The sequence below is a fragment of the Monodelphis domestica genome, chromosome 2 (assembly GCF_027887165.1).
Source record: "Monodelphis domestica isolate mMonDom1 chromosome 2, mMonDom1.pri, whole genome shotgun sequence".
NCBI classification, from domain to species: Eukaryota; Metazoa; Chordata; class Mammalia; order Didelphimorphia; family Didelphidae; genus Monodelphis; species Monodelphis domestica.
The window spans coordinates 82,521,013-82,548,470 of NC_077228.1; the positions used below are offsets into that span (position 1 = coordinate 82,521,013).

Below are 27,458 nucleotides of genomic sequence, written 5' to 3' on the forward strand. Positions count from 1 at the left end.
GCAGATGCATACACGTATGCACATGCTACAGAGTAAGGGATAAAAAAGAACAGAGTCCCTCTAAAAGAAGTAAAAAAAAAGTTTGTTACTAGTCATCTATAGTAAACTGCGGTGTGAGTAATTATAATGGACACTGAACTTGGCTTTAAGTATTTTGGTGCTTAAGTAGAAAAGAAAAACATTCAATTACATTGTTTTCATCTTCTGAAAAAGGTAATCTTGTTTCCTGTAATTAATCACAACCAAGAATTTAGAAGATCTTTCTTTATCTAAGGGACAATGGGTAATTTTCAATGATAGTTTTTATCAAAGACCTAGAAATCTTGTTAGATGACTTTTATACTGATCTTCTATAAAGGTAGAGGAACTAAAACCAGATCTTATTTCAACATGATTTCTGTGTGCTTATCATAGAAAGTTGAGGAAGAAGTTGGAAAAAATAATGGTCCAGTGAGTTCATTTGCTGATGATTTAACAAAAGGCTATAACTTAAGAGAATCAGGATGAATTATTAACATGGCCATTAGACTATCTCTCTCAATTAGCAGGTATGCTAAGTAAGCCTTTAGTAGATACTGGATGGAAGTCAATTAATAACTGAATTATTTAGTAGGAACCTAATACTACAGGCAAATATTTAAAGAACTTTATTACCTATTATTTCAATTTTCATTATTTTTTAAAATAATGGAATAAGGCCATTTTATTACTGTTCTCAAAAAAAAATAAAAAAAATACATTGCTAGAAATAATATTCCCAGAAATATCTAGAGATGGAATAGAACAAATGGTGTCCCTTGCTGATACAGAAACTGCAGAAGTGGGGAGGTGGTATCATGTATGATTCAGGACATGTTGGATGAACAAGCACATCACTTCCATTTCTACTCCCCAACTTCTTGTTATCTGTATGTATGATTTGGGCATTTATGTGATTCTGGTAGAGATTGACAATTGACATGTCTGATGTGGGAAAAGCTAAGAAAAGTAATGAATATTATTATTCAAAAGAAATAATTATGAAAGTGCTTAGTACTATGGAACTAGATAAATGTTAGCTATTTTAAAATATTATTTGACTGATGATAGGCAGGAGAAGTTCTAAATTTTATTCCTCTTTCCCTACCTACAATAAAAGAGATGTTCAAATGTTTCTCTCTTTATAAAGTATGACTGTTGGACAAAGGTCTTAGGACTGGGAAAAGCATTTTTCTTAAATTGTCATATGGATTATCTTCTAAGCAACACTATAATTTCCATTAGAAGAGGGAAATTTCCTTTGATTGTTCTTTCATTTTTACCTACAAATAATCTGACTATAGGTGTTGAACTAGATTAAAACATAATTGGTAAATGTTTAACAAAATAAAATACAATACAACAAAGTTAATTTGTGATTTTCTAAGTCAAGATGTGGCTGCAGAGATCATTTCTCTTTTAGTCTTGACTTCACTGATCTAGACACTTAAAAATACTTCACTTTCCTCTTAAGAGACCTGCAGTGGTCTTATTCTTTCCTCACATGATACAGTATATTAAGCATTCCTCAAAACCCGGCTCTGGACTAACATGAGCCCAAGCTAGGCACCCTGCCTTTCCTAGCTTTGGTTCCTCCATGTGTAAATGTAGGGACTGATGGTTTCCAAAGTCCCTTATCATTCTAAATTTTGGATTCTATGTTCCTATATTTTTATTCTTTGAAACATGTCTCAGATTCAATTCTTCCTTCTATTCCCAATTCCATCACTCTTGTTTTGGTTTGTTGCAATTGTATTGCAGCTAGTCTTCTTTCAGTCATTCCCTCTTCTAATTTAGTATATATGTGATTGTTAATGCTAACTTTCCCAAGTGTGCCTTTCATCTTACCATTGCCCTGCTCAAGACTCTTAAGGGCTCCTTCAATTGTGTTTAAATTCCTCAGCCTGGTCTTCAGGGTCCTTCATAATCTGGTGCCAGCAACCATGAGTACATTTCTTTTTTCCCCACTCCAACTGTACCTTCCACTTCAGTATGGTTGGTTCCCATATTATTCTCTCACATTTTGTACATTCTCACCTCTGCACTGCTACTCCAACTACTCCCTTCCTTGAAATGCTCTCCTTTCTTGTCCACTTCCTCAGTGAAATCCTCTAACTACTTTAGCTTTACTTTTCTTTGTACTACAGAAATTATATTCCATAAACACAGTTTAACATTTAATTATTCTAATTGTTTAAGAGATTAATCTTTACTCTGGAGATTAAAACCTCATGGATAAGAATATTTTATATTTCAGAATAAAAATGGTGCTTAGGCACAATGCTATTAAAGACTACGACATGGTCATTATCATCCTTATAACAGCAGTATTATAATAAGCCTTTATTCTAGTCTGAGTTAAGGCCATTACACTTTTTTAAAGGTCATAAAACACAATATATTTAGCCAGCATGAAAAGCGCAATGGCCTGAGAGTCAGGCATGAGCAGAGTCTTTGTCACTGCTCTAGCTGTGTATTGAGAACAGGGATTTAATCTCTCTGGGTCTCAGTTTCTTCAGCTGTAAAGTGAAAGTGCTGGGCTACATTATCGTCAAGGTCTTTCCTCAAATTAACTTTCTATGACTTGGTGAAACAATATATGATCTAATAATAAAAGGAAAATTTCCCTTCACTAGAAAAAAGGATTGTTTTAAAGTGATAAAAACAATTGTGTTAAAGTGAAATAAACTGACAAATTATATTAGAATCATTATTAAAATGAAATAAAAAAAGAAAAGAAAAAAGAGGTGGTAGGGAATAAGCCACTGTTTTTTTTAATTGTTAACACCTAGGGACAAAGAGAAAGCTACAAACAGGTTTTTATTTTTAAAATATAATAAAATAAATTAAGTGGAACATCAGCTGGTGTTAAGGATACTAAAAACCACTACAGGTCTTGATAATTCTTGTTACCTGCTTCTCTATGCCACAATTTGATGTGGTAGTCTTTAAAATTACCCCTGATCCTCCAAAAAAGCCTCCAAAACAATAATGCTACCAATAAAAGCCAGAAATATGAAAGAGAAAAGGATAAGGGAATACTTATGTATCACATCTCTGATGAGTCACGGAATTTTACTTAACTTGCTAATTTACTTCAAAGAGACAATTCTATTTTGTGTTCAGTTCTTAAGAGACCATGGGGCAGTTTTCTCCATTTTTTGACTCCTAGGAAACATTAGTATAAGCTACCATATCTAAAAGCTAAGGAGCAAGATTTACTAAAGATAGTGTAATTTAAGGATATGTTGTAAATTTGGGAGCTAAATTGTCCATATTCTGAGAGAGGTTGTTACTATGTGCTTCTTCATCAAAACATTAAATAATTTGTTATTTTTATTTACATACAATTAGGAATATATGTAAAATGTAAAATGTAAAATGTAAAATATAATGGGGCCTAAATGGGCACAGAATTGGTCTTGGAGTCAGAAAGCTCTGGGTTTGAGTCCCAACTCTGACCCAAATTAGCTGTATGATCTGGATAAGTCACTTAACTCTTTGAGATACAGAGCAAGAGCCAATCTGGATCAGTGGTGGAAGTTTTCTTAGTGGGAGTTCCCTATACAGAAGAAATCCAATTATAACTCCTCAAAAAGTTATACTCACTTATAGTTATTTTTATTCTTTCTGATACTAATGAACCCCCCCACCCCACCTCAACAAGCTAAATAGTTCACATTGCATCTCCAAATTTAACTATTTTATCAAGGTGTTTGAAAAGCATTTCCTTTTGTTTTCCATAAACGACACCCTTAAGGTGCACTAATTTCTGCCCTATTCTGTAAAGAGCATAATTTAAGTATATAATGTAATTTTTTGAGCTAATTTATTTCCTTAGAAAGCAGATAACTGAGTTTTATAAAAGAAGTGGAGAAATATTCTCAGCATTTACAAACAAAACCTTTGAATAACATTAGGAAGTATTTGGTAAAACTAAGGAACTTCCATGTTCTTATGAATGGTTTTGTTAATTGAATTACTTTTGTTAATTGAAAGAATTCCTTACCACAAAGCCCAGTCCTGGCTTCTGTAACATACCACATAAGAAAAGTACCTGGCTTGGTATTGGCAGCTGAGTTATTCAAAATTCTTGAGTACAGCAGGGAGCAGAGATTACCTTTAGATTCCTTTATTTCTTCCCCCTCAGATATTTTAACCACCACCAGAACCTACTGGGTCCTTATGCCCAGTTCCCCAGCTCCTTCCCCCTCCCAAAAAGGATGCACAGAAAGATCCAGAAGCATGGAAGAGGTAAAGGGTGAGGAAGGTGTGTCTATCATACCTCCCTCTTTCCTTTACTGGGTTCAGAGCATTTCATTTCACTTGCTAATTCAGTCCTGAGAGGCTGGGTTTCAATTCTGTTTTGTCTCCAGCTCTTGTAGACCTGGAATATGATTTTTTAGCAAATTCAATTCAACAAATATTTGGGTGTCTATTATGCGCAAGATTCATGCTACATGCTATGGGTGATAAAAAGAGGAACTAGCCACCAAGGAATTTACAGTTTAGTAAAGAATATTAGAAATAACTTGTATACAAGAAGAAATGGGGATATGTGGCCTAAGATGCAACAGAGAACTAAAGCAGTTCAGAGGAAGCAAAGAACTTTTCTAATTGAAGAGGTTGGGGATGAAGAAAAAAATTTCATGAGAATACAAGGAAATCCAGAAACATCTGTATAAAAAATGTCGAGAAGATAGTGGGAATAGAAAAAACACACAAAGTATATCTCTATGTAATTAGCTGAACTAAAATACTGGCAAAATTTTATAAGTACAAGGAAGAAAAGTAGAACAGAAGGGGACACAATAAACTGCTGTATTAAAGTTTATATTATATTCTTAAAAAAAATAATAGTTTAGAGCCTATGATTTTATTGAGGATTTAATACCATACTTTACTTATACTTGGCAAGTGGGTAAAGTTTATGATTTTGGGGGAGGTAAGAAAACTTCAGGAAGGATATTGCTAAGTACTAGATTTTGAAGAGTAAGATTTCAATAGCTGTATATGGTAGTGTGGAATATTTCTTAGAACAAGACAATCATCCAAAATGAAGTTACAGCATATTAAATTGAATGGCTGTCATGTTTTGTTACAAGTACCTTGTCTCCTCACTATTATTATATATAATGTTGCTGAAATCTGACTTGCAGATCATATGATTTTGTAAAATTCCTATTTGGAAGATGTGGAGTATGAAAACTCACTCTAAAAAATGACAACTTCTTCAGCCTCAGAGAGTAACAAAATAACACTAGTGGGAATTCTGTTCAGCCTTACATAAACCCACAAGAGGCCACATAAATGGAAAATAATAAAAATTTCAATGGAAGACTAAAACATTTTTCTAATAAGTTAAGAAAAAAATTTGAAGTATTTTATTTTGTCATAGAACCATAAAAATTTGCTGTGTTGTTGATATTCGTTCATTTCAATTGTGCCCAACTCTTTATGACCCCATTGGGATTTTCTTGGCAAAGATACTAGAGCGATTTGCTATTTCCTTCTATAGCTCACCTTCCAGATGAGGTAACTCAGGCAAATGGGGTTAAGTGAGTTGCCCAGCCCCACAAAGCTACTAAGTGTCTAAGACTGGATTTGAACTCAGATCTTCTTGACTCCAGGCTTGGCACTCTATCTACTGCATCACCTAGCTGACCAGATAAGAGTTGTTTCCTTTTCCCAAAAATCATTTAAGAAATCTAATGCTGTTAATTATAAGTAGAAATTATAGTTGAAATATCAAATAAGCAAAAGCATCAATATATGAATTTAAAGTCAGCAAGAGAAGCTAATGTCATTGCTACTTACTCTCACTTATTGAATTAAAATCACTTAGATCCAAAGAAATACTCCTGAGGGATTTTCCTCAAGAGCAATTTACTAGATTTGGATAGAAGATGATATATAGACATATATATGCCTATCCAGAAAGTTATAGATTAACCAAAGGTCATTGGTCTAGTTCTAAAAATAAATATAGTTACTTACCTGTGGGAAAGAAAACTTAGCTATGTGAATGAAAAATTAGATTAGAATTTAGTTAGCAAGAGTATTGAGTTAATCATAATTATAATTCTAAGATAACCACCCACTCTTATGATTTACATCATTAGTTCAGGCTCCCCTGCTCCCCCTTTGTCTACCAAGTGACTCTCAAGTCATCATCAAATGACTTCTTCTACCAATGAGAAGTATTTCCTGATTACTTTAACTAATCCACATCTCTCTTATCACTATCCTGAATTATTTTTAAACTAGTCTATAAGTTGTCTATTTCTTTTAGGCATAAAAGAAGTCCTCTCACAATGGTCAGGGTCTTTTGGTCTTGACCAGAAGTCCTGCTTTATTGTGAGACTGGCCATCTCCCAATAAACCTATTTCTTTTTGACTTGGAGACTTTTTTCTCTTATTTGCATTCCTGTGCTTAAAAATTACACAACAGCTAATATAGTTTTGGAATGTATACAACTAGAGATGATAGCTAGGGGCATGTAGCCCTTGGAGAGCAAAAGCAAAAGGGTTCTAATGTCTGTTACAAAAATTTGAACAGGAAATGAAATTTACTGCTAGTAACTTCTTTGAGAGACCTGAATAAGTAGAAAGAAAAAACAATAAAGAAAGAAATTTAACCTGTTGAAATACTTTGTCAAAGAAGGGCTTATGCCTACAAACATACCTGCGTCGAGTTGGTCTGTGTTTGATGACATAACAGAAACAGATTCACCTTCACTCATGTAAGCTAATTTCTCTAGATCAATCAGTTGACTTTGAATTGAGATGTGTTTTTCTGAAAAAAAAAATCCATTTAAAAGAAAGTTAGAAAGGGACACTTCAGTGACTTATTTACAAATTCTTAGCTCCCTAAAACTAGATTACATATAGCTTCACTCTCTCTTTGTCTCTCAGTCTCTCAATTTCTCACTATAGGAGGTGGCTGTTTCCATCAGTAAATGGTAAATTTGCAAGTATAATTCAACAATTTTATAAATTAACAAGTTTCTACAAAATATGAGTGCAAAACATACATATCTTTGTATTTACCAAATTGTGTTTTAATTGTACTAATAGTAAGCAAGTTTGTATTTCCTAAGCACACATTGGCTAAGAGAAGTTAATTGGCAATGTGTTTAGTAAGAAGAGAATGCAGCCTAGTTTTAAAAGCCAGTTAGAAATTTCTTTAGTAGACTCTCTACCCATGAAGTGACCATTTTTTTGAGTCAGTAGGTCATATGGACTGTGATGACCTGAAAGGTAAGAAGCCAGGAACTCACTCCATCTCTAATAATATGGAGTTGAATGATCATGGACCTGTTAACTTGGACTCTCAGAGCTTCAATTTCCTTATCTAAGCTAGGAATGACAACCACATCATCTGCTTTCCTGTGAATCAGATATAAAAATGTGTGCATGTAAAGGGCTCTGTAAACCTTAAAATGATTTATATAAAAATGAAATACATTTTAAAAAATTACCTATTCTTCCCAAATTTCTAATTTGTTTGCTCTATAAAATGTTTCAAAACATTTTCAAGTTTGCCTGTTTTTTTTTTCACCATGATGACCATTTAAGTCAGTGCTTTTAACTTAAAAAACAAAACAAAACAAAAAACAAACCAAACCTTACCTTCATCTTAGCACCAATACTGTATTGGTTCTAAGGTAGAAGAGAGGTAAGGGCTAGGCAATGGGCATTACTTGAATTGCCCGGGTTTCACACTGTTAGGAAGTGTCTGAGACTACATTTGAAACCAGGACCCTCTTGTCTCTGGGCCTGCCTTTCAATCCACTAGGCCACCTAGTTGCAACCTCTTTTTACTTTTTAAACTACCATATAAAGAACCAATGGTTGGTAGGTTGTTGTACTTTGTCCTTGAAAAGGACCAAAATGATGACATCATGACATCTGGGTCAACGTACGGTATGTCTGACATTTCGGATGGAGTTGTCTCAAAATCTGCACATCTCACATTTCTTTTGCACTACTGCAATTCTGCTTTGCTCATAGAGCACAGTACCTTCTTTAAAACAGGCATGTCATTGCTGGATAGTCTTGTGCCAATGTCTCTTCTGTCTCTCAGTTAATACCAAGTTCTTCAGAGACCTTGCATGTTTTCATAGCACTTCTGATTCCTGTGTGAGCTCTTGCCTTGTGAGAGTTCTCTGTAAACTATTCTTTTAGGTATTTGAACATAGCCTCTGCAAGAGAGTTTGAATACTTGGCAGTTCTACTAGAGAAAGGATCCTTGTGTCTGGTACATTATCTTGCCAGGTAATATTCAGAATCATTCTAAAACAATTCAAATGGAAGCAGTTCAATTTCTTAGCATGGTGCAGGTATACTATACAGGTTTCACAGACATATGACATGAAGATAGCACAATGGCTCTGCAGACTTTCAGTTTGGTAGACATCCTAATAACTCTTCTCTACCACACTTTCCTTTGGAGCCTCCTAAATATTAAGCTAGTTTTGGTAATGTGTGTTGACATTATCTATGCATACATTACTCTGGGAGTAAATGTGTCCAAATTCAAAATTTCTCCATCGGCTGTAACCAATGGTTTCAAGTATGGATGGGGTGGTGCTGCCTGGTAGAGAAATTTCGTTTTCTTGGTGATGATTGTTAGGTCAAAATTAGCACAAGGGGCAGAGAATCAATCCATGCCCTGTTGTTTATCAGACTCAGAGGCTGCATTGAGCAAATTATCATTTGCAAACAAAAAGCCAAGCACCACCTCTCCCTCCACTGGTCTCAAGTGTGTAATCTTTTCAAGTAAAATAATTTGTCAACAGTACAGTAGCTGTCCTTGATGCCATTTTTATCCTCATTCAAACATCCAACAACATCGCTGAAAACATCATTCCAAAGGCAAGGGAGGAAGCATATAGGCCCACTTCATTACACTGGTAACTGGGAAAGAGTAAGAGCATTGTCAATTGTCCAGAACCCATGAAAGCATGCCCAATGGAACTGTGTTCTGTGCAGCAGAGTTTGAATTCTGAGCATTTCAACTTCAGTGTCTGGTACCTATCTTATCTTGTCATTTAAAGAAGTCTTTAGTTCTTAGTATGTTTCTCCTTCCTCCATGCTTCTGCATCTCTTAGCAAGTTACCAAGTCTTAAATACTCTCTCTTTCCTGAGATTAGCAAATGAATTTCTAATACTTGTTTATTCCTATTAGTCATTCTTATTGTTCCATGGGGCAGAAGACATACTTTTTTTTTTTAACAACTCTAGTTTCTCTTCTGTATTAGGTTTTCCTTGATGATCTCTAGACCCTATTTTTTATTTCCTTCTATCTCCTTAGCATCATTTTCTTTTAGTTGTCCCTTTTCTATTTTTCTTTCTATCCAGACTAGAAACTCATTTATCCTTTCTGAGCAAATAGTATTCCTTGAGCCCTTCAACTTTTTCTTTAAAGATAATGACATCTTTATAAGCCACTGGAGTATTTCTCCTAGATGTCAAATACTCATGTATATCAACTATGTCCAGGAACAGTCCTGCCTGGATGCTTCTGAAAACTCCTCTTATATACTGTCATAGCAACCTATCTCTTTAATGCTGCTAGTTGCTATTGGCCTCAGATGTCTGAGGAGTAGACTCCTGATTTTAAACTCATCTAATCACTATCTTTTCTAGGGTTAATATTTGCTCATTTTCCTAGGTGGAAAATCAGCATTCATCTGGTAATCATGAGAAAGAAATATGAGAATCCAAATAAACAAACACAAAGAACATTTGTTAGAATATTCCCGAAATCTTTTGTCTTTTTGCTTATTTTCCTGATTATTCACTGTTGACATTGTCTTTGTCTGGATCTTTCTGGTGCTCATTTCATAAGGTGCTCATATTCATACAATATGATTGTATAAAGATAATATGCTCCAGTGCAGGTGAAAAAATACCATGGCTCAGTATAAAAGTAATGCTGTTCGTTTTGTTTCCAATGTCCTTCATGATGACACCTGTTTTTTTTAGCCAAAATAACCATTGAAGCACAATGGACCAATGATCTTAAGAGAAATTAAATAAGATTCTATGATAGAAATATATCAAATAATATTATAATTGTACATTATCATATAATATATATTTAAAATATAATATAAATGTATGTAAATAAAAGAAGAAATTAAATTTTTTTATAAGTAGTTAAAATTAAACCATTAACCCAGAGGCGTAGAGGTCTTCATTTAGTTTTTAACTGATTATGAGCAGAGACAGATTTATAATTAATTCCTTGAATGCTCAATAAATAGATTTCTTATGCTAGCTGTTGCTAATTTTTAATATTGCTAATATAACCAAAGAAGTACATTTCCGTATCTCTTCACCATTTCTCATTTGGTCATTTACTGAGGCAGCTAGAAAGAACTGTGGAAAGAGAACCACGCCTACAGTTGGGAGAGGGCTGGGATCAAACCTGGCCTCAGACACTTTCCTAGCTGTGGGACCCCAATGAGTCACTTACCCCAGATTGCCATTCTTCTGTTTTAAAATTGAAACTAAGAAAGAAGAGTTAAAAAGAAATAAAGAAAAAAAGAAACTTCCACGTATGGAATTTTAGTGCTTAAAGGCATTGACTATTAAGAAGTAAGAAACCTTAATAGCCTTCCAGGCCTATACTTATTAGGACATGCTTGTCTTTGTCACCTTTTGGTATGTTCCACTCTGGTTCTACATTTCTATTATCTCTGAAAATTACATAAAGAATATTTAATCCAAGCTGCTGATTTCACAGAAGAGGCAATTGAAGCTCAGAGGGGCTAAGGTCACATTTGGTAGAAGTGAGACCAAAATCTAGATCTCCCAATTCCTAGTTCTGCTAGATCCAGTCATTATTTAAAATATAGGCAGTAATTCCACAAACAGAAATTTATCTTAACAAATTGGTAATAAAAAAGACAATATGGATCTTATATTGTTCTCTTGTAAGATTCATCCAGTGCAGCTGGAATATGGAGCATATGTAAACACATGCTATTTTATACTATGTTAGAAATAAAGGTTCATGTTAAGATACCAGAGCAAACACAGTAAACTGAAAATCAAAAGATCAAAACAAAATTCCAGGGGGCAGCTGGGTTGCTCAGTGGATTGAGAGCCAGGCCAAGAAATAGAAGAGGTCCTAGGTTCAAATCTAGCCTCAGACACTTCTCAGCTCTGTGACCCTGGGCAAGTCACTTGACCCCCATTGCCTAGCCCTTATCACTCTTCTGCCTTGGAACCAATATACAGTATTGATTCCAAGATGGAAGGTTAAGGGTTTAAAAAAAAATCTAAAATTCTTAGACATTGAGTAGAAAGATAATTTTAAAGAATTTAAAGGTATTTCAAACCTGCTGATATATTACTATGTAGATAATAAAGAACCTGACTTAAAGCCCCATAATCCACTTCCTACTCTATACCATAATTTCACAATTTGATGAGCAAACCTCTTGATAAATCAGATGAAGCCAAGATGCTATAAGGTTCTTTCAGGGCTTCCTGTTCTGCTTCTTTCTCATTAGTCTTCAATTCCATTTCAGATACATCTTCATAAATCCTGTTGCTTAATTTCATTGGACTAATTAGGTCATCTAAAGAATGATGAGGAGCAAATTTGTTTATATAGGTAATTAAGTCCTAAATTGTAATCAATATATTTAAAAGTTTTCATTTAAAATTTTCCTCTTACTCATGCAATAAAAAATCTTTATACAAGCTCAACTCAAATATAGATTTAGACACATAATCAGAGACTATCCAGGTCAACTTCTTCCTTTTACAGATGAAACTAAGGGTCAGAAAGATTAAGTTATGTGTCCAGGTTCCCATAAATAACTGACATTTATGTAGCATTCTAAAGTTTACAAGTGTTTTTTACATGTATTGTCTCATCTTGGCCTTATGACTCTGTGAAGTTGGTACTACAAGCATTGCTAATCTCCATTTTCTAGATGAGGAAACTGAAGTTCTTTGAGGATGTGTGAATTATCCATGCCCCTATAGCCAGTAAGGCTCAGAAGGATATGAAATGAGATGTCTGTATGGCAATGAGCTACTTCAAGATAGATTTAACATGGTTACTTTTAGAGTGAAAGGAGCAAATATTGCACTGACTTGTGGTCTCTCTTGGATTGCCATGTTGGTTTTCTGGTAACATTAAAGGATTCCTGGTTGTACTCTCCTTCCCACAAATTTTACACTGTGACTGCTTCTATTACTATTATTCACTCATTTTAGTCATGTGTAACACTTCCTGACCCCATTCAGAGTTTTCTTGGCAAAGATACTGAAGTGGTTGGCCATTTCCTTCTCTAGTTTATTTTACAGATGAGGAAACTAAGGCAAACAGGGTTAAATAACTGGCCCAGGGCCCATAACTAGTAGCTGTCTGAGGCTAGATTTGACTCAGGAAGAAGAATCTTCCTGATTTCAAGTTCAGTGTTCTATACACTGAACAAGTCAAATATTTCCCTTGAAATAGTAGTTTGCTGTTGAGTCTTGTTGGACTAGCAGCAACTAAATCCTGCCTAGAACTTCTGTTCTATACTATTAGGATGTGTTTAATGCTTTGGTCGATGGTCGATGGTTTAATGCTTTTGGTATCTTCCATACTGGCTCCCAGTTACTTCATGATCTCTGACTATATTATGTTAAGCTCATCAATTAAGGACTTCCTCTCGCTTCATGCAGACCAATGTGATATCTGGCTAAATTCTCTCTTAAGACACCACTGTTGAAGATAAATGTTACAAATAAAAAAACTCAAGTCAATTGTTTATCTTGTTTAATGGCTAGTAGCATACTAAGAGGTTTATAATTTTGGAATGTTATAAATAGATATTATTTAATCTATTTCTTTAATATTTAAAGTACAGGTGATTTCATCTATATGAGCATTGTCTCACTGCTGTGTACTACAAATCCTTATGCATTAGTAGATTGTTCTGTGGTGGCTGAAAAATTTACCACTTTGACCAAACTGGTTATAAATCTTTCCAAAGTTAACTGGGTTGCTCCTTAGAAATGACATAATGGGTGTCCCAAAAATCTTGGTGCAGTTTTAAGATTCAACAGCTATTAAATATTTAATATTGAATTAGTTTTATTATTCTCTTTAGAAGAGCACTGCCAAGTCTGTGCAAGCTTGTTATGTACAAGACCAGGTTGTGCCCTTTCAAAGCCCACCATCATTTTCACACTATAATGAGAGAAACTTTAATCTTATAGTAAAGTATATCCATCAATTATAGCAATGTCATAAGAAATGTTCCAATGAATGAATTTTGGAAAACCTTTTTTATAACTGGGATGTCTATAGTTGTGTAGCACTTTTTCCTTGTGCTACTAAATAAAATTTTAATATATATTTATAGCAAACTACACTGATGCCTTGACTGTAAGTCATAAACCACCAAATATTAATTAATTTTTCCACAATATTTCTTTCCATGGCTCTCCCTTCTCTAAATCCTTTTTTGGATTTTAAGTATGTTAATTTTCCCTAGACCTTGTCCCGTCTATCCTCACATGGAGTGTTATTTACTATGATTACAGCAAAAAATCCAATTACATATTAATGAGTTCAAGGGTCTATCAATATTAACTTCAAACAACAGGGTTGCAATCTGTTGAAATGAATAAAAGGTTGATCAGAGTCAGGTTCAATCATGTGCCTGCCTTTCATGTGAGAATTAAAAAAAGATTTTTAGAAGAAAAAACCCATCAGAGTATGTTTCCCTTATCTTCTTCACATGTTCTGATACCCCAGTAATAGAAAATGTGCCCCCAAACAGGGAAACCTTGTCAAGAGACCATAAACGGGGAAAACTTATGACCAGGAACAAGATAAGGGTTTCTGAGAATCTGAACAAACAAGTTTTTACCACCTGGAAATAGGTATGGTTAGACCAAGGGCCACAAACCATAAAATTCTTCACATTCCTTCCTCATTCTTTCCCCAACCGCCTCCCCCCACCTCATGTGTATATATTCTTACCCTGTGCCTGCAATAAACAAGCCTTGACACCACTAGACTGACTCTGTCTTTCTTGCGTGCTTGGTCTCCCCTCTCTCCCCCTATGATCTTTTAGGTGGCTACTTCACGGACCCCACGGTTGTATCCGGCTGGACCCGGATAAAACCTCAAAATAGCATAAGAGGCCAATCTAGATAGACAACTAACATTTTAAAGGCAAATTGCAAAATTAATTTATTGTAAACCTATAAAGGCTATACATATAAACCTTCTCAAGAACCTAAATCATTAGATTCTGACCTCCTTGAGGGCAGACTTGGTTGGTGTAGCAGCTGGCATGTAGACACTTGAATGCTTGTAGACATAATTCATCCCTATTAAACAGGAATTTATTCATTCAGTACCACAGGGAGGTGAAACATAACTGACAGATCCTTGGAGACTGAATTTCTGATCTCAATCAGCGCTGTGGAAGCCAGCACACTACTGGAGGCATTTAATAGAGAAATCTTGAAAAAATGATTTAGAGAGGTGTCAACTAGGTGGCTCAGTGGATTGATAACCAGGTCAGGAGATGGGAGATCCTAGGTTCAAATCTGATCTCAGACATTTCCTGGCTGGGTGACCCTGGAAAAATCACTTATCCCGAAATGCTTAGACCATGCTTCTGCCTTGGAACCAATACCCAATAGGGATTTTAAAAAAATGATTTAGAGAAAGATAAAGTAATTTATCATAGGAATTACTGATTTGGGACTTTAAGAATGATCAGTCTTTATTTCTCTACCTAAACCCAATTAGCCAATAAAATAGCCTTTTCTGATAGTTCCAAGCCTCAGAGGCAACTAAGTGGTACAGTGTATGGAACAATGGACTTGGTGGTCGGTTAGACCCAAGTTCAAATTTAGTTTCAGCCATTCTGTGACTAAGGTTTCCCCACCTATAAAATGAGAATCATGATAGAGGCTACCTTCCAGGGTTGGCGTGAGGATGAGATGCACTAATGTTTGTAATATGCTTTTAGCGAACCTTAAAAGTTCGGGGTACACAGGTACACATGTACACATAAACACAAATGCATATATACATATACACATATGTGCAAAAGTTCATGTATGCATGTGTGTCCCACAAGCACAGACATAAAGTCAGGCTTGGGGGAAACCGATCATCTTACAGTTGCTTCTATCCCCTCCAATGACAGCACCTCCTGGAAGTTCCGCAGGCACCCGTGCAGGCCTTCTTTGACACGTGGGGCTGCCTCAGTTTCCCCCCAAGTTTGGCCTTGGTTTCTGGACCCTATTAGCCCGCCCCCATAACTCCTAGGCCCCTCCCCTTACTGCTTTCCGCAGCAGCTCCCCGGGCCGTCTGGTCTGGCTCAGGTTCTGGCTCCAGCTCGGGCTCAAGTTGCGCTTCGGCCACTTGCAGCGGCGCCGCCTCCTCCGCCATGTTCTCCATAGTTACCGCCTCCACGCCCAGCCCAGAGTGGGGCCCTGGGGGGGTCGGGGGGGCTCCGCGGCGCTGGTCCCAGCAGGTCACGCGATGGAGGGCGCGGGGGTAAGGGAGAGAAGTAGGCAAGGGCGGGAGATGCTGACGGTGGGAGATGGGGGTGGGGGGTAGGGGAAGGCGCCCAGATTCCTCAGGCAAAGACCTAGGGAAACACCGGTATTCCGTGATGTCGGAGGTTCCCCAGTCCCGGAGGCCTCCACGCACTCCTGCGCACTGACGTAGTGAGCTCTGTCCAATGAAGTAAAAGAGTTCTGTTTCCATGGCACATTCACTGGTACTCGGAATCTATTCTCCACCCTCTGAACAATGAACGAACTACAACACCCAGGCTGCACTGAGAGGCCAGGGAGGGAGGAGGCCTAGAGAAGGGGTTGGGGATAGGGGGAGTGGAGGCGTTCTAAGCTCGAAAGGGGAAAGAAAAGCAAACCAAAACAAACCGAACGCGCGAGCTTCCCGGGAAGACTAGAAGAGAACTACAATTCCCAGGGGGCATTGGAGCAGAGGGATCCTTGTTAGGGCCTGGGCCTTCGGTGCTGCTGCCCGCTGGGGTGAGTAGTGGAGGGTCTCTTGGGAAGAGGGCCTGGCTGGTGACGGGGTCGCGGCTCACACGGTTGGGTCCACTCTGGTGGCGTTTTGGTGGTCCCTCCTCGGCTAGGTACCCTTCCGTTTTTGCTTTTGTTCTTGGTAAAGTTTAGTCACACTAGCCGTCTCCTCCCCCGCCCCCGGCTCGGTATTTCATTTTGGTCTCTTTCCGTGAGCTTCCTATGACAGGCAGAGGACCCACACCGGCTCAACCCGTGGAATTCCTAAGGGCCTTTCTTAGTCAGTTGTCTGTGAGTGCGCCTTTAATAATCGCCTCCCGATACTTGGCATCGGGCTAATCTTTGGGGATACCGAGACAGACAAAAGACAGCCCCTGCCCTCAGGGAGCTTACCGTCTAATTGGGCAGAGAACAAATAAACCCCTCCGTACGTACAAAATGTAGATGGGACGTGTTGGCGCGAGAAATTCCGAGAGAAGGCGCCCGGATTAAAGGGGACGGGGGTGGGGGTGGGGTGCGATGCGATGCGGTGGGGTGGGGGAAAAATGGGAGATAAAGGGAAGGGAAGGGAAGGTGGGACTTTGGGGGCGACTTAAAGGAAGCCAGGGAAGCCTGGAAGTGGAGAGGAGTGACCAGGGCCTAGCTTGAGGAAGACTGGAGAAAATTCCCAGAATCTGGAAATGGAATGTGTCTTGGGCAAAGATGAGAGAGGATGAGGAGTGAAGGGGAAAGGTGGGGGACAGGTTATGAAAGGTTTTGAATATCAATTAGAGGATTGTGCATTTAATACTGTAGTGGGTGATTGAAAGCCCTGTTGTTGGAGAGGAGACAGAGATGAGAACTGCGCTTTAGGAAGACTGGTTCGACCCGAGTAAAGGATGGATTGGTATGCGGGCAAATTTGAAGCTGTGGTCCGTGGTCCAGATGGGAGGTGATGAGGAGTTGAGTAGGATCTGCTTCGGGGTGGTGGCATATTGGGATTCCTCCAGGGCTTTTTTTGATCCTCCCTAGAGGTTACAACCCCCCCCCCCAGTTGTTATGCAAAAAGGTTTTGGTAGATCTCCCCTACATTGGATTATGAGATTTAGAGTTGAAAGAGTTTAGATGTCGTCTAGCTCTGCCTTCTAAACTGAGGGAACTGAGGTCCAGAGAGAAGACTAGCTATTCAGTTTTCGGATTCTGAACCCAGTGCTTTTCTCTTGTATTGTCTTTTTTTCTTTTACTTCACCAGCAGTGTAATCTGAAAGCAGTCAACCAACAAATATTTATGAAGAGCCTACTTTGTGCAAGGCCTTGTGCTAGATGTTGGGGATACAAGTAAAAAGAATGAAACAATTCTTACTTCCAATACATTTGAATAGGGATACAAGTATATATAAAGTATATAAAAAGAGATATACAGAATATGTAAAAAATAACTTCTATGCATATGTAATGATATATGTAGTTATTTGTATACAGGTATATGTAGAAGTCTGTATATACACTACCGGTGTATATGCACATACATAGCCAAACACATACAAAGTAATTAAATAAGAGTTAGTTTGGGAATGAAGGCATTAGCAGTTAGGGCACCAGGAAAGGCTTAATGTGGAAGCTGATACTTGAGTTGCATTTTAAGTAATAATTAACAATAGCTACTAGCATTTATATCTTTTTTAATGAGAGAGGTAAGATGGGAATATATTTCAGGTGTGGGAGTCAGCCAGTGCAAAAATACCAAGATTGGAGATAATCAATCTGTGTGGAGTGAGGAGAATAATGAAAAGGACATTTTGTCAGGATTGCAGTTGGGGAGGAGGAGAAAATAAGAATTTCAAATATTGGGTTGGCTTTTTTCTATTACTGTAAAAGTAATAGATGGAACTGGGCAAATAGGAAGAGCAATCTCTGCACCCCTCCAAAATGTGGCCACGAGTAGTACCTTCTTAAAAAATAAAGACGCTTATTGGATTGATGAAGTAGAGTTATTTGACCTTATCTTTTGGGTTTCAGATTGATTAGGTCTGTTGTTGCTTGGGTTGCATCTATCTACATGGAGTTAGGATGGCTTGTTTAAATGCTATCTCTGAGGGGGGTGATCTTAGGATCATAAAGTTAGAGATGGAATTTTATAAGTGAAGAAATGTAATAGTATGAGAACTTAATGGACTTACTTGCTTAAGATTTGAAATGATGCCTTTAAAAAATTATTAAAAAAACAAAGAACCCTCACTATTTGTTTTAGAATGTATACTTAGTATTGGTTCTGAGGCAGAAAAACAATAAGGGCAAAGCAGTTGGGGTTAAGTGACTCTCCCAGGGTCACACAGCTTGGAAATGTCTGAGGGCAGTTTTGAACCCAGTCTTCCCAACTCCAGACCTGGCTCTTTAGCCATAGAGCCACTTAATTTCCCCTAATTTATGCCCTTTGACCCCAGGTTTGGAGCTCATTCCTAGGCACTTAAAAGTGATGTGACTTAAACTCTCAGTGTTTTTTCAACACTTTTTGTACTTCCCTCACAATGTTGTGAGGTTCTAATGAGATTATGTATGTAAAATGCTTGGCAAACTTGAAAGTGCTATATGAATGTAAATTGGTGAGGATGTTATTTTTTCAGATTCATAGAAACATTTTTTTTGTGAAGCATTCTGGTGAAATGTGTTTAATTTTAGTATGTTAAAGAGTAGCCAGTATATCTGCATTACTTAAAGGGTTGAAAAGTGCTTTGCAAATGCCTTGTTTGATGCTCACAACATCAATAGGTAGAAAGTGCTATTTATTATTTTTACCTTTTTACAGATGAGGACTCTGAGGCAAACAGGTGTCACAAGTTAAACCATTTGTCTAGGGTCACACAGCTGTGAGTGTCCAAGGCCATATATGACTTCAGCTCTTTCTGTCTCCAGATCTAGAGTTCTATCAAGAAATTTTATATTCTATACCTGAATCTACAGCTGATTTATTGTATAACAGTGAATTAAGAGTTGGACCACTGACTAACAGCAATGGAAAGTTCAAAGATTGTCTAGTATTTTAGAAATATCTTAGTCACTAAATCTAGATAAATATGTAATGGTAACTATCATTTTAGATTATAGTATTGTCAACTATAAAAAGTTAACTACCAGAGTATAATAAAGAGTCTTTAAGGGAGATCAGAAAGATTTCAATCTGAGTTCCCTCACAGCACCATGTACCATGGGACTTGGTTCTCCAAATTGATACAGAAAGAGGGGGGCTAAAAAATCTTGGGGAATGGAGGAGGGAGAAAAGACTGGTTACTTTAGAAGAGAATGAGAAGTAGAGATGCTTATTGTAGATGACTTTCTCAATGTGTTTAAGGCACAAGAGGAGAAATATAGGATTATAGGTAATGGAGATAGACAGATCAAGTGAGGATATCAATGTTTATAGGTTATAGGAAACAAGGGAGAAATTGAAGATTGACTAAAGAATATGATAGAGGGGGCTGCCTAGTAGAGAAAATGGAATTAAGATGTTCTCCAAATTTTTCAGATCATTACAAAAATGCTTTTTATCTCAGTTACCTGGATAGTTTTTTTTTTTTAAGACTGGGTCTTTCTATTTTACTCAGGTTGGAAGTATAGGACTATTTACAGATATATTCCCACTACTTATTGGCTCAGTAACTTTGTGCTAGCTTGCTTCTTCTTAAGCAAACTCCCCGGGGCTCATCCTACCTAAATTCTTGGAAAAGTCATTTACATTTGTTGCCTGTATTTCCTCATTATTCACATAGCTTTACCCCTTCTGATCTGGTTTCTGACTTTTACTATACTGAAACTGCTGTTTTCAAGGTAAAAAATCTCTTAACTGCCAAACTTAAAGATTTGTTCTCAGGCTTCATTTTTGACTTCTCTAACATTTGTTATTTTTGATCACCCTCTGCTGCTGGGTGCCCTCCTGGGTTTTCATGTTGCTGTTCTTTCCTGATTCTTGTTTCTATCTTGCATTCTGTTGGGGGACATTTATACAAATAAACATATACAAGATAATTTTTGGCAGCAGGAGGGCACTAGTATCTAGGAAGATCAAGAAAGGCCTTGTGTAGAGAGTGATGCTTGACAGTAATCATCAAAACAGTCTAGTATTGGCTAAGAAATAGAATGGTACATTAATGGAATAGATTAGATACACAATAAATAGGAGTAAATGACTTTAGTAATCTAGTGTTTTATAAATTCAAAGGAACACCCCCACCCCCACTTTTGGGATAAAAACCCAATGTTTAATGAAAACTGGAAAACAGTATGGTGGAAACTATGTATAGACCAGTATATTATACCCTATTCCAAGAAAAGGTGAAAATGAATATATTATTTAGATATAAAGAGTAATATTATAAGTAAACTAGGGGAACATAGAGTAGTTTATCCTGCAGATCAATGGAGGAGGGAAGAATTTCTGACCAAATGAAATAAAGAGCATTACAAGATGTAAAGTGAATAATTTCAATTATATTAAGTTAAAAAGCTTTTGTACAAACAAAACCAATGTAACCAAGATTAGAAGGGAAACAACAAGCTGGGGAAAATATAGCATATTTCTCTAATAAAGGTCTAATTTTTAAAATTTATTGAGAATGAAGTCAAATTTATTAAAATACAACTCATTCTCCAGTTGACAAATGGTCAAAGGATATAAACAGGCAATTTTCAGATGAAGAAATCAAAACTATCAATAATCATATGAAAAAATGCTTCTAAATCACTTTTCATTAGAGAAATGCAAATTAAAATAACTCTGAGATACCACTTCACACCCATCAGATTGGCCAATGTGATGATAAAGGAAAAGGATAAATGTTGGAGGGGATGTGTCAAAATTGGAACATTAATGCAGCATTGGTGGAGTTGTGAACTGATCAACCATTCTGGAGGGCTATTTGGAACATTGCCCAAAGGGCTATAAAACTGGACACCCCTTTTGGTCCTGTTATGCCACTACTATGTCTGTATCCCAAAGAGACTAAAAAAAGGGGAAAGGATCTACTTATACAAAAATTTATAGCTGTTCTTTTTGTGGTGGCAAAGAATTGGAAATTGAGGGAATGTTCATCAATTGGGGCATGACTGAACAAATTGTGGTATGTGATAGCAATGGAATTCTTTTGTGCTATAAGAAATGATTAATAGGATAATTTCAGAAAAAGCTGGAAAGACCTACACGAAGTGATGCAGAGTGAAATAGAACCAGTAGAACATTGTACATAGTAGCAGCCATATTATGGAATGAACAACTGTGATAGATATAGCTATTCTCAACAATGCAATGACTCAGTAGGATTCAGAGGAACAAAGAATGCTATCTACTTGCAAAGAAAGAACTGTTGGAGTAGGAATACAGATCAAAGCTTACTGTCTTTCATGTTTGTTTATTTATAGCTTTATTAGGAAGTTTTATTTTTATTTGATTATTCTCTTAAAACAGTGACCAATTTGGAAGTATGTTTTGCATGATAATATATCTCTAACTCAGACTGAATTGTTTGTCTTCTCACAGAGTAGGGGAAAGGTTCGAGGAAGAGAGACAAGTTGAATCTTATAATATGTGGATAATTGTTATTACATGTAATTCATTATGGGTTATACATGTATCTTTTTTTACAAATTTCTGAAGTTATGATGAAAATAAAATATCTTTGAATAAAAAATTAAAAAAATTGATTGAGCCAAACTTTGATTTAAAAAATTATAAACTTGACATATGTAAACATTAGCATTTTTTTGTTCAAAGAAAAACAAAAAGAAGCTTGCCTATGACACCACAAATCTCTGCTATGTGTGACTTGTTTTTTAAAAATTAGGTATTAATTTTGAATTGAGCTTTGAGGGAAATGTGGGAAGAGTTATGGGTGAGAATGGCATACTTTCCAGTACAGGGAAAGAACAAAGTTGCCTTGTGAGACAGTTGTTATGTCCTTTGTGAGAAACTCCTGGAAGTCCAGTTTGGCTGGAGCACAGAGTGTATGAAGGGGGGTAATATATACTAAGGCTGGAAAAGATTTTTGGAACCAGGTTGTGAAGAGCTTAAAATGCAGACTGAGGGGGTTATAATTGACTTGAGATAAAATGAAGCTAATGGAGTTTATTGGGTAGGGTAATGACATGATAGACCTGTGCTTTAGGTAAAACATTTATTTGGACAATTGCATGGAGGGTAGATTAGAGACTAGATACAGGAAGACTGATTAGGAAACTACTGCTGCTGCTGCTGCTGCTGCTGCTGCTGCTGCTGCTGCTGCTGCTACTACTACTACTACTACTACTACTACTACTGCTACTACTACTGCTACTGCTACTACTGTGTGACCCTGGGCAAGTTAGTTAAACTTGTTTGCTTGAGTTTCCTCATCTAAAATGAACAGGAGGGGGAAGCTGGTAAATCATTGGATTGAGTGTTGGGGGGAGGTCCTGGTTCAAATTTGGCCTTAGACACTTAAGTCACTTAACCTCATTCCCCAGCTCTTACTGCTCTTCTGCCTTGGAACCAATATATAGTATTGATTCTAAGATAAAATAAAATGAGCTGGAGAAGGAAATGGCAAACTGTTCTTGTATTGTTGGGTAGAAAAACTGATTGGGATCACAAAAAGTTGGATATGACTAATCAATTAAATATCCATAGTACAGGTAAGGCAGCTAGGTGGCTTAGTGCATGGAGCACTGGGCCTGGGGACAGGAAGATATGGGTTCAAATTACTGTGTGACCAAAGGCAAGTCACCTCACTTCCTTTTGCCTTAATCTACTGGAGAGAAAGAAATGGCAAATTAAAGGTTAGAACTAAGTTTGAGTATAAAAAAATGAGATGGGGGCAGCTGTGTGGCTCAGTGGATTGAGAGCCAGGCCTAGAGATAGGAGAGGTCCTAGTTTCAAATTTGGCCTCAGACACTTCCCAGCTGTGTGACCCTGGGCGAGTCACTTGACCCCCATTGCCTAGCCCTTACCTAACACCTAGCAAATTATTTGAATGGGGAGGATGAAAAAAAGAATGACTACCTATTTTATTTGGCCTCTCAGATCTTGGGGTTAGAGCAAATACCTGGATATTGTATTTCTAGAAAACTAGTATGGAAACACTGCTATTCTGAGCTTTATTGTTATTCAGGGAGCAAGTTGGCAAAGCATTTACACACAGTGGCAAGATAGACACTGCAGTTTGTCCCCAGAGAGAAGAAATTCATCCCTGTCTGAGAGTGGAGACATGGGGAGTGTGGGTTTAAGTGGCAAAATTATATACTCTAAAAATGGACTTGGTTGAGAAAATGGGTATTAGTGCCCAGATGGAGAAAGGGCATTCCTAATCAGACCCAGATGTGGTGGGAAAATTCTTGGGATCCCTTATAATTGATTCCATGTTTGGGTGATGCCAGGGAAAGGGGAGTTTCTTTTTTGTGACCCCAAACTTATAGGGGGATCCAATATTAACTAAACAAAAGAATGATTCCAGGCCCCTCTACCAGGTCAAGAGTTTGTCCCATCAAGATCTACAAGCCTTATCTGCCTGACAGAGGCAATTGTGGAAAAATGTAACTATGTTTAGTTTATATGCTGCAATCTGCATTAGAACCACTTATCTCAAGTAACTCCATTTTGGAGTTGTGTCATAATATGATATTAAAGTATAATTTAAAAAAAGGTTTATAGTTGCCACACTGGTGAAGAAAAACATGGAAATTTTGAGTTATTGTAAGAATTGTGGTCCCCTTGATAGACATAGGGAATTTCAAGAAAGGAGTAAATTCGGGGGAAAGATGATGAGGTCTGTTTTGGACATTAAGTCATACTGCCTCTCTTAGGGGATAGAACATAGAGAAGATAGGAAGACCAAAGTCAGGATTTTTCTTTCTTGACAGGAAGTAGAAATTTATATATTGGCAGTCTCTAGTAAGAAGTGGGTCATTGTAAGATTTGGAGAAATGTACTTTTAAATTATGTTTTTTTATCTTTTCTTCTCTTCTAGCTTTTCACAATGTCCAAGAAAAACTCTAATGGCAAACTGGAAAAGTCTCAGAAAAAGGCCACATCACCATCACAGAACCTTGATGAAAAAGTAAGAAGTCTGATTTCATGACACAAATAAAATATTTTCACACTTCGATTTTTATATTGAGGGGAAAATTTAATTTTTAGAGTAAGACAACACTGACATAGAAAAAAGTAAAATAATTTATATTTTTTTCTTCTATGTCATGGTTTGCTTGTCCCACAACAACCAAAGTAACATTTTCCTCAACCTTTTTTTCTTAAAAAAGCAATTTTTATGAAGATGAAATGGCATGACATAATTATGTTATTTCTTAAGTCTATAGATATCATTAGGAGCAGCTATAAGTCAAGTTTTGTTAATTGTTGTTAGAGTTGTTTACTATGTATCTCATTATGCCACAAACTGATGATTTAATTGACCTGAAGTGGAATGTAAGATTTTAAATAGATAGTTTCAAATATTATTTGGATATAAATGTGGATAAGTCTTGGAGATGGCCATCAGTGGTACTAGCCAAGGTGAAGGCCATAGTAATCTCCTGATTGGGCAAGGTGGGTTGTCAGAAAATTTCAAGTGTTGTATTAATCCTGATTTTGATAGCCTTCGGATTAATCAGATCCTAGAAAGAAAAGATAGAAATAGTATGGATATCATGGCAGATAGAAGTTTATTGTCAGCACCTCAGTCAAGGTATTTAAGGTAGGGCCTAGCCCTTATATACTGAATATGTTATTGATGGTCCCACAACTAGCACCAGGAGATCAGGCTAATGTATCATTAATTAACTAATTAATTAATAATTCAAAAGAATGTTTATAGGAACATTCAACTATAGTTATTTTTTTTGGCAATAACCCTATCCTATTTATTTTGGAAAGGGGTCCTGGTAGGATGCATCAAATCTACCAGTGGACTTGATAGCACTGAGTGGTATCATAAGCATTCTTTAATTTTTTCTTTCAGAGGAAATTTTTAGGAAGCCTTATACCCTTTTCCTAATCATCACTGAAAAAAATGAATTAATCTAGGAACTTCCCTAAGATCAAGTATCAATAATAGCTACTAATGAAGCATATAGTGTTTACTATATGTCAGGCACTATACTAAACACTTTACAATTATTATCTTATGTAAACCTTTCAACAATCTTGGGAATAAGGTGCTATTATTATATCCATATTATAAAAGAGGAAGCTGAGGCATATAATGATTAAGTGACTTAGCCAGGGTCACAGAGCTGGTAAGTATCTGAGTCTGGATTTGAATTTAGGCATTTCTGACTCTAGCCCAATGCTTTATCTTCTGTACCACCTACCTGCCTAAGTTAGCAATTGTGGTTAGCAATCAGAAGATTCATCTAAGGAGTTTTGAATCTTTCACTGCAGAACATTTATTGATTTAGCTTGCTTAAAATTACATTAGGATAGCGGTTCTCAACCTCTCAATTTGTAGCAATGAGAATACATAATGCATATCAGGTATTTACATTCCAAATTATAACTGTAGCAAAATTACAGTTTTGAAGTAGCCACCAAAATAATTTTTTTGGTTTGGGGTCACTGCAACATGAGGAACTGTATTCCAGGGTCACGGCATTAGAAAGGTTGAGAACCACTGTATTAGGACATAAGGACATAGTTAAAAAAGCTTGGAGTATATTATATTTATTCACAGATTAATATGAATTATTGCTGATTACCACTGCTAATATTAATGCTATCAGAAGTTATTATTGTATGCTATTTGAGCTTTTTAAAAAAATATACACAGTAAAATACATGAGTTACAATAAAACAAATTATATTGAAATAAAGATGCATTTCATTCTCCCCTAAACCCCCTCCCCCCTTTCAACTACAAGACATTTCTGAAATTTATCCAAGAAGGCCTTGTTGGTCTAGGAACCCAACAGGGACTTCTGCTCTTAAGCATCACTATTTGTAAAAGAGTGAATTCCATGGGTATCTCTGACTTGTTCAAGGTGACAAAAGCCACAGTAGACTAGGATTACTGTGTTTTGAAAGATTTACCCCTGGCACGAAGAAAACCTTGTTTCCCCTGATGGCAAATTCTCCTGGCCTTGTGATCCTGGGCAAGTCACTCCTCTTCAGGGAAATAAAGGGGCTGCACTTAATGATTTTTAAGGTCCTTTCTAGCTTTTAATCTGTGCTCCTGTGGGACCTAGGCTCTTAACTTACCTAGAATCTTCAACATGAGAAAAACCTTTACTAACAAAATGAAGGCTTATCTTAGGGCCTTATAAAGTAGTAGTTTTAAGCAAAGCCTACTTGACCACTTGTTGGGGATATTGGAGGGTTTATTCTTCAGGTGTGGTTTGGACTTGATGGTTTCTTAAGTCTCTTCTATCACTGAGATTCTCTGATTCTTTATTTTAGACCTTCCTGTTTATATAAGGTCCTTGAAGGCAAAGATTGTGTTGTTTTTCATCTTTGCCTTCCCGGAACCTAGTATAGTGCTCTGAAAGGCTAACTAAACCTTAAAAAATAATAGAATCTTAGAATGTTTCATCTAAAAGGGAAGTTGGGAGGCCATTGGGTATATGCTACTCACATAAGAAACCAAGGCTCAGAAAGTTTAAGCAATTTGCTTGCTGTCATAAATTAGTTATAGATTCAAGAACAGAATCCAGGTGTACTGCATTTCAAGTCTGTAGTCTTTCTATCACAACTGCTTCCCCACTTTACTTCTTATATAATTTTGGTATCCTTTTGTTTTTTCTCTAATAGCTTGCAGGTAATATTATCCATTGAGTACTTAATCAGCATAGATTAATTTAAGATGTTTAGAAGGAACTCTTTTCACAGCACTTTTAAAACTTGTACTTTCTCTTCTTCCCTTTTTTCTCTTGCATTCTTAGGAAAAGAAACAGAAAAAAATCCCTCCAAAAGCACCAGTCACTAATATCTCATCTTATTCCAGATGCTCAACTTCTTTAGGCAAGAGAAAGTTGGTAAGTTTTTAACTATCCTAAGTAATTTAAATTATGTATTGAAAATCTTGTTTCTTCTCATTCTGTTTAATTAATTTTTTCTTTGCAATACTCTTATACTTTGACTTACTTTCTTTTTGGCTATAAATTTTAACTTTCTCATCAAAAAACATTTGTTGATAACCTAATGACATTTGTATATACTAATTGTTGTACTTGTAGAACTATAATACATGTGGAATTGTAAACCTCAAAATTTCTTAGACTTATAAATGTTGGAAATTTCACCATTGGGAAATTTCATACTTGAAAAATTTCCTATTGATAGTGGGTCTTGGCTATTGGAATGTGAACCCCATTGGCATGGGAGGTTCCTCCTCCTCCCTTCTTAAGATTACTTTAGGACAGAAACCTTTTGCTGAACAATGGAAAGGACTTTGACCTATGCTTAAGCATAGAACAGG

The 27,458-nt window shown here is 36.6% G+C and overlaps 2 protein-coding genes across 6 annotated transcripts in view; one reads left to right on the forward strand and one right to left on the reverse strand.

The window, feature by feature from the left end:
• The window catches only part of TRMT1L (tRNA methyltransferase 1 like), a 51,743-nt gene extending 35,977 nt beyond the window's left edge, over positions 1–15,766 (reverse strand). The window contains exons 1-3 of one of the 2 annotated variants that reach the window (XM_007480962.3): positions 15,337–15,766; positions 11,469–11,612; positions 6,704–6,814 (exon numbers count right to left, since the gene is read on the reverse strand). In XM_007480962.3, coding sequence (XP_007481024.3) covers positions 6,704–6,814; positions 11,469–11,612; positions 15,337–15,766 — 685 coding nt within the window. The remainder of the gene's footprint in view (positions 1–6,703; positions 6,815–11,468; positions 11,613–15,336) is intronic. The other variant, XM_001375729.4, reaches the window with a different exon arrangement.
• A 93-nt stretch (positions 15,767–15,859) lies between these two features.
• SWT1 (SWT1 RNA endoribonuclease homolog) overlaps positions 15,860–27,458 on the forward strand; it is a 137,033-nt gene continuing 125,434 nt past the window's right edge. The window contains exons 1-3 of one of the 4 annotated variants that reach the window (XM_007480961.3): positions 15,860–16,053; positions 24,018–24,107; positions 26,923–27,015. In XM_007480961.3, the coding sequence (XP_007481023.2) occupies positions 24,027–24,107; positions 26,923–27,015 (174 nt within the window). In that variant the 5' untranslated portion in view covers positions 15,860–16,053; positions 24,018–24,026. Of the gene's footprint in view, positions 16,161–16,455; positions 16,475–24,017; positions 24,108–26,922; positions 27,016–27,458 lie in introns of those variants that run through there. The other 3 variants (XM_007480958.3, XM_007480959.2, XM_007480960.3) reach the window with 3 other exon arrangements.